General features: G+C 42.8%; 1 protein-coding gene across 10 annotated transcripts; it reads left to right on the top strand.

Moving 5' to 3' along the window:
* The first annotated feature begins 1,789 nt into the window (after positions 1-1,789).
* LOC103643866 (protein OPAQUE10-like) lies at positions 1,790-8,645 on the top strand. Of its 10 annotated transcripts, none has more exons than XM_020546890.2 (9): positions 1,790-2,289; positions 3,585-3,676; positions 3,804-3,886; positions 3,982-4,132; positions 5,292-5,423; positions 5,510-5,659; positions 5,736-7,892; positions 7,988-8,157; positions 8,243-8,597. In XM_020546890.2, exons 4-9 carry the CDS (start codon positions 4,010-4,012, stop codon positions 8,361-8,363), a joined length of 2,853 nt encoding a protein of 950 aa, XP_020402479.1. In that variant the 5' UTR covers positions 1,790-2,289; positions 3,585-3,676; positions 3,804-3,886; positions 3,982-4,009; the 3' UTR covers positions 8,364-8,597. The 10 variants fall into 10 exon arrangements, with proteins under 10 accessions (XP_020402479.1, XP_008665266.1, XP_008665264.1 ...); XM_035960493.1 differs by having other exon boundaries at positions 1,911-2,289; positions 5,754-7,892; positions 8,259-8,645; XM_035960491.1 differs by having other exon boundaries at positions 1,911-2,289; positions 8,259-8,645.
* Positions 8,646-12,369: the final 3,724 nt, after the last annotated feature.

Raw genomic sequence — 12,369 nt, 5'->3', positions numbered from 1 at the left:
CCGGCAAAGGAGGGAAACGGCCTGGACAGGGGTAATGTGTGTTTGGCGTGCAGGGCAGTGTGGTTTGTTCACGACACACACGCTGGACGCTGCCACTTGTCAGCAAAAACGCAGTTCAGACCACTCTCGATAACTAAATGTAAATGGTTCATAGTCAAATGGTAAAAGGCTTCTGGTTTTATAGTTAGACGGCCAAAATCAATCTCCAACTTCAGCTGAATAGCCAACAAAAAAAAACACTTCTCCCATCGTTGAAGTGTCACGACTACGACTCCGAGCATGAGTGTTGCCGCGCAAAATAGTCGAGTTACGGTGTGGTGCTAGTTGTTTGCGAATTTTATGCACACTTGTGACTTGTCTGTGTCGACCTAGCAGTTGGAGACTTGGAGTGGTGTCATAGGCATTGAGATAAGAGAAAACAACAAAGCCATGGCACTACCATTTGGCAGCAACAGAAAAATAAACTGGTGGTGGTGAGGTGGGCCGCGGTTTAGTGTGGCCCAGCCGCCCAGCGGACGAAGAGAGAATCGAAATAAGGGCAGACATGATCTGAGGTGCATCTCTAATTAGGGCCCCACGAAATTCTCGTGGTCCGTCGGCTTGGTTCTATTGTTTTTTTTCACGAGTTGAGCACTTTTAACATTCTAGCTCGATTCGTTAACCAGCTAGCTCACGAATTAAACGAGCTACCACATTTTAGAAAAAGGAACTATATGCATATTATTTACATAATAATTGATTAACTATATCTATACATTAAATTTGTCTATGCAAATATAACTGTGGGTTAAACTGTTGAACATGTATATTAATTGTGAATTGATGAGTGATGAATTATGTTAATTTGGTATTACATTGACGTGGTCTGTGAAACTATGAGTATAATTATTATTTTCTATTGTTAAATTAGTTTAAAATTAACTAGAAATTGATTATTATATATATATATATATATATATATATATATATATATATATATATATATATATATATATATATATATATATATATATATATATATATATATATATATATATATATATATATATAATCTCTGTCTCACGAGGTAAACGAGCCAACTCGAGCTAATAAACGAGTCGACTCTGTGGCTTGTTAGCTTAACGAGCCAAACCGAGTCAACTTGAACTATGACGAAATATCCAACCGTATCTCCAAGAATGCTTTTTGAAAAAAAAACGCTTCAAAAACTTATTTGGCTTTGTCCCCAATAAAACATGTGTTCGGTAATCGGTATTACCATATGTCACCAGCCTAAATTTATCCTATAGAAGCACCAGTCTAGATTTACGATCGTCTCATTTAACCTGTGAACGCCTTTGGCCATTCTAGTAAGGCAAGGCAGCCCAAGCCACTCCTTGCTAGTCCTGATCGCCTGGGTGGCGGGATGCTTCTCTTTTGTGATTTGAGCGTGGTAGCCAGCCGATGATTTAAATCTATATAGACAAACACACACCGCTCAATAATTTCGTAAGGAACTCGTCTTCTCCTTTCAAGGCGTCGTTGTGTAGCGCAAATGCGCAAAATCCCGTACGCGAGTGCCCCCCGGCCACACGAACCGGATGGCGCATCGGACGCCCACGGTTCGGGCGCGGTCCCTTTCGTCCTGCGTTTTTGTCCGGTTCAGCTCCTGAATGGCTGAATCCCACTCCCGCGAGTCACTCGTGTGCCGCTCGCTGACTGCCCACGTTACGGCCACGCTAGTCCGCGTCGGCGTCGCTGCACCTGCACACGGCAAATGCCGCTTGGCTCGACCCGGAGAATTTACGCGCCCCGCCCTCTGGCCCCTCGGTCTCGGCACCCGCAAACGGGAAAAATCCAATCATGTCCTCGTCGTTCGCCGCGAGAAAAACGCGCCAGTAAATGCGCGCAGGTGCAGCAGCGGCAGCGCCGCGCTCATTCCGGCGCAGCACGCGACACGCGGCTTCTGCCTCGCCTCCACGGCTGCAGCCCGCGCCGCCCACCCCAGGCGCGCGCGCACGCAAACGGCAACGCGTGCTCACGCATCCTCCTCCTCCCGCCGCTGAAGTGGAGTAGCCGAGTAGCAAACTACGGCACACGGCCATGAGCTTGCACGCCGCGCGCGGCGGGCCGCACGAGGATCTGAGCTGGAGCGCCATCGGGCGGCGGGCACCCCGTGACGTGGTGACATTCGGTGATCGAGAAGGAGGCGGCGGGATGAGGAGTGCGCAGCAGGGGCCGGGGGCGGTGCGGGTGGACGAGGCGTCGTCCGCGTCCACCTTCCGTGAGCTCGACGAGGCCTTCCTGCAGGTGAGGTCCGATCCCGAAGCTTTTCTGTTCGGTTGGGGCTCTTGGGGGAACAGGGAGCTAATGGAACAGTGAGTGAGTGTGCTTGCTTGGACCTCCGACCCCCTCGCGGTTTGGTGGAGTGGCTTCCGCCGTGCCTGCTGTTGAGGTGATGGACGCCGTCCTGTATTGGTGCCAGATTATCCAGTGGTTCTTGTCATGAAGGTTCATACGACCCGTTCCCTGTGGCGCTCTTGATTCATCGGGGTTCGCACGCCAGACATCATACCAGAATCCCTTGTCGATGAATTCGATTTTTCTTGCATTACCGAGTAGATAAGATGGCAACATGAACTAAAGAGTCGCCGATTAATTTCTTTGTCGTTACGGTTGCATATGGGTTCAGTTTGGCTGGTTCGTGGTGTCCGGACTCCGGACTTTGTTAGACTGTTGAGTAGAGTACTACTATGGTGCTGTTAAAACTGATGTTTTCCAGATCGATCAGTGGGTAGTAGACTTTCTTTTATAGCTATTTTGCCATTTTTAGTCGTGGTTAATGTCAAAAATGGCATGTGCTTGCTGGACCATTTCTCCGTGTCAACAGAATTAGTAGAATATCACATCGGTGATCCAATCTCTTCCTGACAAAGTTAAGATAAGGGCATGGCAAATGGTCCTTGCTGAGTATAGCTACTTCAATACTACAGGAGACATTGGCCAGTGTAATTTCATTCTCCAAGATGCCTTGGTTTCTCAAAAAAGTATCTGCATTCGTGCATTAAACTCATGTGAGTAAAGATGGCATATACATGCCATTAAATCTGTTAAGTTTTGTTAAAACACAATACAACCTAGTGAGGTATAGCCAATTCAATTGCTATGGTTTATAAATAAGATGCAGTGTATATACAATTATTCCGAGTTACAGCGAAAGAGCTTCTAGCTGAGTTGGCTAGGTGGTCTGAGTAGTACTTCTCAGATCCTGAGTTTAAGTTCCCGTGGGTGCGAATTTAAATCCACTCGTTTGTACCACGACAAAGCACATGAGGTTTTCTCGACCTGTGCGAGAATGTTTTTTTCTTAATACAATGCCCGAGAACTGTATTACTCATATTCTTAGGATGTATAGTGTTTGCTTTCTCCTTTTTGTTGACACTGTCCTTGATTTGGAATGATAAAACATTTTGTTAGTTTTTGTTTCAAAAGAAAACTTGTTAGTTATCCTGCTTCTGTAAACCAGAGACTACACATGCTATTCTAGAGTTTACGTAATCATGTACTTAATTTTTCATCTCTATTTATTTTCACGTTTGTTTCAGACACAAACAAAGATCTGGCTTGGAGAAGTTCTACATCTTAGGTTTGGTGAAGACGCTTTAGTTGCTGATCTTCTTGCTGACGGAGAATTACTGTAAGATCAGTTTCTTCATGAGGCCTCCCTGCATGAATAAAAGTAATTAGCATGTTGTGCTATGCATATGGATATGGCGTCGCTACCAAAATCTTGGATCCCACTGATCTGTATATTTTTTGCTCAGATAGTTTTGGCTCTTTGCAAGTGTCTACTTGCTTGAGCATTATGATGTCAATCAATCAGATAAAAGAATGCCTAGGATAAATGGTTTGTGAAAGAATAGAACTGTTTTATGATTAATTGTGTGCTTCTCTCTCTGATATTTACTGTATTCTGCTGACTTGTTATGTTTGTGCTATTAGGTTTCAAGTTTCCAAGGTATTATGGAAAATGTTACTAAAAAATAACAGAGAACAATTGAAACAATCAAAAGTGTATATTTATGAGAGACTATCCTTCGGTAGAAGTAGTGGAAAATACATGCCCTATTCAAAAGTTGACTCCTTTCTAAAGGTATGGATCTTTGCACATTTTCCTTCTAGACGATTCGGTTCTATTAATATATTTTTGAGCGAAATTCTTGATTTTAACTTCATGTGTTCAATATTTTTGTTAACTTGAAGTGCATTAATTTTGGTAAAAGTGAACAAATACAAATCTTTCAAAACATTTTTCCCATTTGAGGAGCTTGAATGAAGCTTTCTTTCCACGAATGCGTACGAAGCATATTCCTAGCATGAATTCCGTTGCAAGTAGCCAGTCTGATGAGTTTGATCCGTGTAAATTGTCTGTGGTGCATGAAATGCTCTGTCAATACTTGTGCATGAGGAAATCTAAAAAAACTACTATTGAATCTGCTAGTGATGGTGTTTTGTACTACTTCCTTGTGAGTTACATGTGCTCTACTGACTAACATTGCTGCAATGAAACTGAAGAAGCATTAGCTATAGCTACAAATCTGTCGACCTTTGCCTTTTTGCTCTGAACTTCCCTGTTTTTTCCATGCTTATCTACCTATTTTAGATCAACTGTATTCTGTACAAGCTCCTAGTAAAAAGTTGTACTCCCTCTAGTAAAAAAAATTACTTGACTCATTTGACTTTGCACGATCTTCGATGATATCTTTGGCCACTAATTTCTTCTGAAATATATCGCAAATTTATGTGCTTTTGTAATTATTCTTCAACTCACTTTTTATACATATAACTCACATGTTTTTCAAACTAAATTTTTGTGTTTTAAGCTTTGACTAGATATTGTCCTAAATGACATGCTCTGATGACGGAACTGGTAACATACATAAATTGGATTAAATTCGTTTCTGTGATAAGAATAGGTGCAGGATCTTGCTTAGTGTCCTAATCCTGCATAAAGCCAACTTTTAGGTGAAGAAAACACCCAACAAAAATATTCCAATGGTGCTAAGTTTGGACCTGGTGGAAATTTAACTGCTGCAAGATAATGGTCTCTCTTGTATACCCATGGCCTAGACCTAGAAGCATGGCAGACATAGATGTGTTGGTGCATTTATGTTTTCTTCCTACACTACATTGGTATATTTGGTTGATACTAAAAGTCTTGAAGCACGAAGCAGTCACATATACTTTACTGGCTTAGTTTACATTTCTTCTGAAACGGTTGCTTGAGAATTAGTAATCTCTGTTCTTTTCAGATATGTCAAATCCTTGGGTTAGCTGGAATTGATCTGTTTACCCCTTCTGATGTGGTCGAAAAAAGAAATGTTCGGAAAGTCTGTATATGCATACGATCGGTGTCTAAAAAGTCACTCATCTTGCACCTAAATGTAAGGCCTAGGTTCTAACCAAGCATTTTCAGTGACTTATCTACTGTAATATCTTTAATTTATGTGTTTCTGCTCTGTGATTGTAGGTGCCTGATTTTGATGTAGTCACCTACACAATATCCATGCCAAACTATGTTGTTGGAGGTATTCGTAGAAATCTGGAGCAGACACAGTACAGCTCATCCAGTTCAAGTGGATACAGTCCATGTGCCCGTTCTAAAGTACTACAGCAACAGGCAGGATTTTGGAAAGGGTTAATTGTATTTCCACACTTGTGCTTAATGTTAGTCACTTAATATATATTTTTCTCAGATAATATTTGGAGGGCAGAATGACCAGCACGAGGACACACATTATGACTCTGATGAAGCAGAAAGCAAACTCTCTCTTCTAGAACCTGAGGACTCAGTTAATGAAGATAATTTTGCGGCTGTGCTTTCACAATTTAACGATGCCCACAACAAAGGAAGTGAAGGCTATGGAGAAAGTGGATGTGGCAAGCATGGAGAAAAATCTCTAGCTGAATCAGTGGGATCACTTAACATTGGCATTATTGATTTTGAGTTCATGGATTCAACTCCTCTAATTCATGATAAAGAATCATGTTCTCTCCTAGAACCTGAGGACTCAGTTAATGAAGATAATTTTGCAGCTGTTCTTTCAAAATTTAATGATGCTCCCAACAAAGAAAGCAAAGGCTATGGAGAAAGTGGACGTGGCAAGCATGGAGAAAAATCTCTAGCTGAATCAGTGGGATCACTTAACATTGGCATTGTTGACTCTGAGTTCATGGATTCAAGTCCTCTAATTCATGATAAAGAATCATGTTCTCCTCTAGAACCTGAGGGCTCCGTTAATGAAGATAATTTTACAGCTGTGCTTTCACAGTTTAACGATGCCCCCAACAAAGAAAGTGAAGGCTATGGAGAAAGTGGATGTGGTAAGCATGGAGAAAAATCTCTAGTTGAATCAGTGGGATCACTTAACATTGGCATTGTTGATTCTGAGTTCATGGATTCAAGTCCTCTAATTCATGATAAAGAATCATGTTCTCCTCTAGAACCTGAGGACTCAGTTAATGAAGATAATTTTGCAGCTGTGCTTTCACAATTTAATGATGCCCCCAACAAAGAAAGCGAAGGCTATGGAGAAAGTGGACGTGGCAAGCATGGAGAAAAATCTCTAGCTGAATCAGTGGGATCACTTAACATTGGCATTATTGATTCTGAGTTCATGGATTCAAGTCCTCTAATTCATGATAAAGAATCATGTTTTCCTCTAGAACCTGAGGGCTCCGTTAATGAAGATAATTTTACAGCTGTGCTTTCACAATTTAACGATGCCCCCAACAAAGAAAGTGAAGGCTATGGAGAAAGTGGATGTGGTAAGCATGGAGAAAAATCTCTAGTTGAATCAGTGGGATCACTTAACATTGGCATTGTTGATTCTGAGTTCATGGATTCAAGTCCTCTAATTCATGATAAAGAATCATGTTCTCCTCTAGAACCTGAGGACTCCGTTAATGAAGATAATTTTACAGCTGTGCTTTCACAATTTAACGATGCCCCCAACAAAGAAAGTGAAGCCTATGGAGAAAGTGGATGTGGTAAGCATGGAGAAAACTCTCTAGATGAATCAGTGGGATCACTTAACATTGGCGTTATTGATTCTGAGTTCATGGATTCAAGTCCTCTAATTCATGATAAAGAATCATGTTCTCCTCTAGAACCTGAGGACTCCGTTAATGAAGATAATTTTGCAGCTGTGCTTTCACAATATAGCGATGGCCCCAACGAAGGAAATGAAGGATATGGAGAAAGTGGACATTACAAGCATGAAGAAAAGTCTCTAGATGAATCAGTGGGATCACTAACCATTGGCATTATTGATTCTGAGTTCATGGATTCAAGTCGTCCAATTCATGATAAAGAATCATGTTCTACTGGTTCTGCAGCTGACCAATGTTCAAGGACTATACCGGCTAAATATGAATTAAGTTCAGAAGAGTCAGATTCCACAGGCAGTCATTTGGTGTTTGACAGTGGCAAGAATTATCTGGAGTTGAACAATCATTCTGTCACAGATTTGGAAAGGATTTACAATGGACATGCCACGTCTGTAGATCAATATGTTCGGGGAAATGGGGAGACATTAGCTGACCATCCAAAAAAAGAGGAAGCTGGCCTCCAAAAGGACACTGGCACCATAGCTCAACATCGTGATACCCTTGCTTGTGATGGGGAGTCTGTGTGTTCGAGTTGTGAAGAGCCGAGACGTGGATTAAATGGCGAGCCATCAGACTTCAGCTCGGAGTCACACTCGAGACTGACCCCAACACATAACACAGGTGGCAAATTGTCGATGGTTTCTGAACATCCAGTGCATAATATGGAGTCAGATATGACTGGGATGGCAAGTGATAGCACTAACCCGGAGCTGAATCCTGAAGCCAGCACCAGGAACGAAATGGTGCCTCCTGAAATTCTCGAGTCCAGCTTGTGTCACTCTTATAACTATGCTTCCTGCACACAAAAAAGCCTTCTTAACGCTCCTCTGTCATGCAGGACGGCTCCCGATCCACTGATAACCCAGTGGAACCAGAAAACGTAGCTCAGGACAGCGCCACTCGAGGAAGGCCTGAAGGCGACGCCCCCAGATCAGGGAAAGGGGTTCTGAGGTCGGTCGCTGGAGGAATCACCCTTGTCGGCGCAGTGTTCTTCATGTTCCATCTCAGGTGCGGTACCATGCTTGTTAGCACTGCTTTCCAGATTTTCGCTGCGAAGTCACACTGATACATCCTCTGAGATAATATCCTTCAGTGCCGCGCTGCTGCAGAAGAAGCAAGGGGGGAAGCTTTGCGACGGTCATACCATCTCTTTCGGGAAAATCTGCTCGGAGCAACGCAAGGGCCAGGAACATGGGCAGAGAAAACGTCCCTGATGCGTATCCCGGGGGGCGGCTGAAGGCTTGACAAGACGATGGAGCACAGTCTGCTTCACAGAATCTGGATGAACTCTGTCGACCCACCAGTCAAGTTGAAGTCAGTACCCTGCCTTCTTTCATGTACAGAACGACATAATCATATGATTTAGGTGATCGATTACAGCAAATAGTGGGACAGATTTTGTACAAGTATAGTTGAGGCATGAATAAAGTCTAGTTTCCAACCTCCAACGTTTAAACCTAGACGGTGGTTGAAAACCAGAACGGCGTTGTGTTTAAGTCATCACTACCCTTTCATCAGTGGGATTATCCACAGACCACAGATATAATTTATAGAGACAGAATATTGTAGAAGTACTAGAAGCTGATATAGATTAAAGTAAACCAAGCAGGAAAATTTATACTGTTAGGCTCAAATAAACACGCACTTCCTTTTTTTTAAAAAAAGGTGTTCGAGTACTGCACAGTTTTCTTGACGAGATGTAGTTAGGGCATGTACAGTGGTGTTTAATGTGAGGGCTCTTAAGGTGTTTTAGGGGGTTATTTGCAAAAAAATCTTAGAGTCGTCTCTCCGTGAAGAGACGCCTCTGGCTCGTAAACCAATTAACAACAGACGCCTCACTTCCCACTGTACGAATTTGTCGTCTGTTCTATCGATCTGATGCTATACAAATACATTTAATTCTGTATTTATTAATAGACTACGTTTATAGACACTCCATTGTACAATAGAGTCTCTTAGTTGTCTCCTGTGCTTGGAGAACCGTTTTGGTGTCTCTCCACTGTACATGCCCTTAGGCTCGAATACACACGCATAAAATCACACTAGATCAAGCGGCGCCCGTTCAGGCGCCCTATCCAAGGACGGTGAAGATTTCAACAATTTTAAGAAAACATTTTCTGACTTACAACATTTGAGCAACTGCAAGATATCCAAGGATAATAGACTGTTGCGCTATATTTATCATCCACAACAGTGGCCATCAAACTCCATGCTCCAAGGATGTCTGATAGAAATCGGTATGACCTTCTTCCATATCCAAAGAGAGGGACACAATAACTGTATACAGAAATAGCAACTGTACATCGTTGCAGTTAATTGCATATATCATATACCATCTTTGCATCAAACACTAAAAACGTTAAATCAGCATCCCTGGTCTACTAGCAAATCCCCAACTAGGGTACAATAGACAACAACCCTGGTTAAAAGCACATTTTGGAGTGTAGTAGACAGTAGTGCTGAAAAAGGTCGAGCAGGAACACCCGAGAACTGAATTACATGTAGAGAGGAATAAATAGCAGTCCGTTAGCATTGAACATTCTGAATAAAAATAGTTAATAGCGGCTGTTGAAGCAAGTAAAGCGCCATGTGACAGGAGAATAGTAATAAAAGCTACCTGTCTAATGTAGACCATAGCAATAGAAGCAAGTAAAATGCATCTCATGTTTTGTATACTGTAAGGAAAATGGACCCCAGGCCTTTTGGCTAATTGAGTTTTGGTGTTTGATGATTAACACAACCTGTGGACTAATATGTTTGCCAGTGTTTATTACTATAGTTCACAGGATGCGAAGAGAATTGGACCAAGGCAAAGAGGATGCAACACCTCAAAAGAATACATAAAAAGATGCATAGGAGTCCAATACTCAAGAACAAAAGAAGCCCGAAGAAATCAGCAAAGAAATCCAAGATGAGGGCTGTCAGCCAGCGCCTGGTGGTGCACCGGACATTGATGTCCGGTGTGGCACCAGACAGTATGCGCAGAGAGGCCACAGACAGGCGCTCTCTGGCTATAGCACCGGTCTGTCCGGTGGGTCGGCACCGGACTGTCCGGTGTGCCACGGGCAGACGGCAACGGTCGGATCCAACGGTCGACTGCTACAGGCGCCAACGGTCGGCTGACGTGGCGTGCACCGGACACTGCACAGTAGATGTCCGGTGGTGCACCGGACTGTCCGGTGCACCCGACGACAGAAAGCTGCTGCTTTCTGTCCAACGGCTAGTTTAGGGTGTGGAGGCTATAAATACCACCCCAACCGGCCATTCTCAAGTGTGAGAGCCCAAGCAACATACCAAGACACATAGTGCATATTTCCAAGAGCTCAAACACCCAAGTGCTTAATAGAATCACTCGGTGATTAGCATAGGTGCTTTGCGAAGTGCTTAGGTTAGTTAGACCGCTTTAGCGCTTGCTCTAGGTGAACCCTAGTTAGTTGAGTGAGTTTTGTAAAACCACACAACCCCTCGGCTCTTGCGTAAGTCGTTGTAATTGTACTGTTGGGACTACGCTTCGTCGCCGAAGGTCTTGTAGGAAGAAGCGGATTTCGGCTGAAGCTGTTTGTATGGGTTGACCAAAGGTTCCTTTTCATGAAGCTTCGGTATTACAAACCGACTTAAAGATAGAATGACCTTTTAGTCCATAAGGACCTGAGTCAATGTTGTAAACTTTTATGAGGGGCATAATTGTAATTCTTCACAGGCTGTGTCCTGTGTCTATAAATAGTGAACAGTATTCCTTTACTGTTCACGCATTCGGGTAATTGCAGTCGCATCTTTCGGAAATCCACCTTTGCCAAGGCAGAGGTATTATTGTATTCAATGATTCAATATATTAAGTAAATTTAATATAATTCGTCTATGATTTGTTTACCCTTTTATGCCCTTTATTTTATGTTATCTTATTCAATCTATTGAAATTTTATTACGAAGACTTAAGCTTCGTAATTATATTTTCATCAACCTTCGTCCAAGACTCATTATCCTCAAGGGTATAATGTTTCATGGACGAAGGACGTTAACATTTAACATTTTATGTTGCCTTGTTCTTAATTCATAGCATTTGAGAACGAGTCCCCAACATTGGCGCCCACCTTCGGTGAACTCACTTCCACTTTTTGAGCTGATGGCTTCGTTCAACGATCAAGCTGGAGCTGCTTCGGACTCGAAGCTGGTGCTCCCGATTACAGGTGGTTCGTCCTCAGAGCCAGCCAACAAGAAACAGAAGAAGGAAGCACAGAGAAGGGTACATCATGTTGGGGTGCAAGGACCTTCATCAAGTCAAGATGGTCTCACATCCCTATTACCTTCTCCCAAGAGGATCTTCAACTCAAGGATTACCCACACAATGATGCCATGGTTATCTCTTGTGTTATCAAAGGATTTCTGGTCCACAATGTCTTGGTTGACACAGGCAGTGCAGCTGATATCATATTTGCTAAGGCCTTCAGACAAATGCAAGAGCCAGAAGATAAGATTCATGATGCTACACATCCTCTCTGTGGCTTCGGAGGAAGGCAGATTGTAGCACTGGGCAAGATCACCATGTCCGTAACCTTCGGGTTCATCAACAACACTAGAACTGAACAAGTTGTGTTTGACATTGTTGACATGGAATACCCTTACAATGCAATTATTGGTCGTGGCACCCTCAATGCCTTCGAAGCAATTCTTCATCCTGCTTATCTTTGCATGAAGATACCTTCGGATCAAGGACCCATCGCTATTCATGGAAGTCAGGAAGCTGCCAGAAGGGCCGAAGGAAACTGGACTGACTCAAAAGCAATCCATAACATAGATGGAGCTGAAGTTTGTGAACAATACAAATTCAGAAGGGAAAAAGCAGCTTCAGCAGATCAGCCGAAGCCCATGCTCTTATGTGAGGACATAGCAGAGCAGAAGGTGCTGTTGGGCTCTCAATTATCTGAAGAACAGGAGAAAACCTTGATAAGGTTTTTGTTCAACAACAAAGATGTTTTTGCATGGTCAGCCAATGATCTCTGCGGAGTTAATAGGGATGTTATTGAACATTCGCTCAATGTTGATCCATCCTTCAGACCCAGAAAGCAGAGGCTTCGGAAAATGTCTGATGATAAGGCCGAAGGTGCTCGTAATGAAGTCAAAAGACTCCTCAGTGCAGGAGTTATCAGAGAAGTAAAGTACCCAGAATGGCTAGCTAACACTGTTATGGTAAAAAAGGCCAATGGCAAGTGGCGAATGTGT

This window comes from Zea mays, chromosome 1, assembly GCF_902167145.1.
Source record: "Zea mays cultivar B73 chromosome 1, Zm-B73-REFERENCE-NAM-5.0, whole genome shotgun sequence".
Taxonomy (NCBI): domain Eukaryota; kingdom Viridiplantae; phylum Streptophyta; class Magnoliopsida; order Poales; family Poaceae; genus Zea; species Zea mays.
This window is presented reverse-complemented; position numbering and strand designations above follow the sequence as displayed.

Excerpts from the sequence above, each read along its gene's own strand:
- LOC103643866 (XM_008667042.3), top strand. The coding sequence starts at position 2,083 with ATGAGCTTGCACGCCGCGCGCGGCGGGCCGCACGAGGATCTGAGCTGG. Across the intron at positions 7,893-7,987 it reads CCAGCACCAGGAACGAAATG|GACGGCTCCCGATCCACTGA; the intron begins GTGCCTCCTGAA and ends TCTGTCATGCAG. Across the intron at positions 8,158-8,258 it reads TTCTTCATGTTCCATCTCAG|AAGAAGCAAGGGGGGAAGCT; the intron begins GTGCGGTACCAT and ends GCGCTGCTGCAG.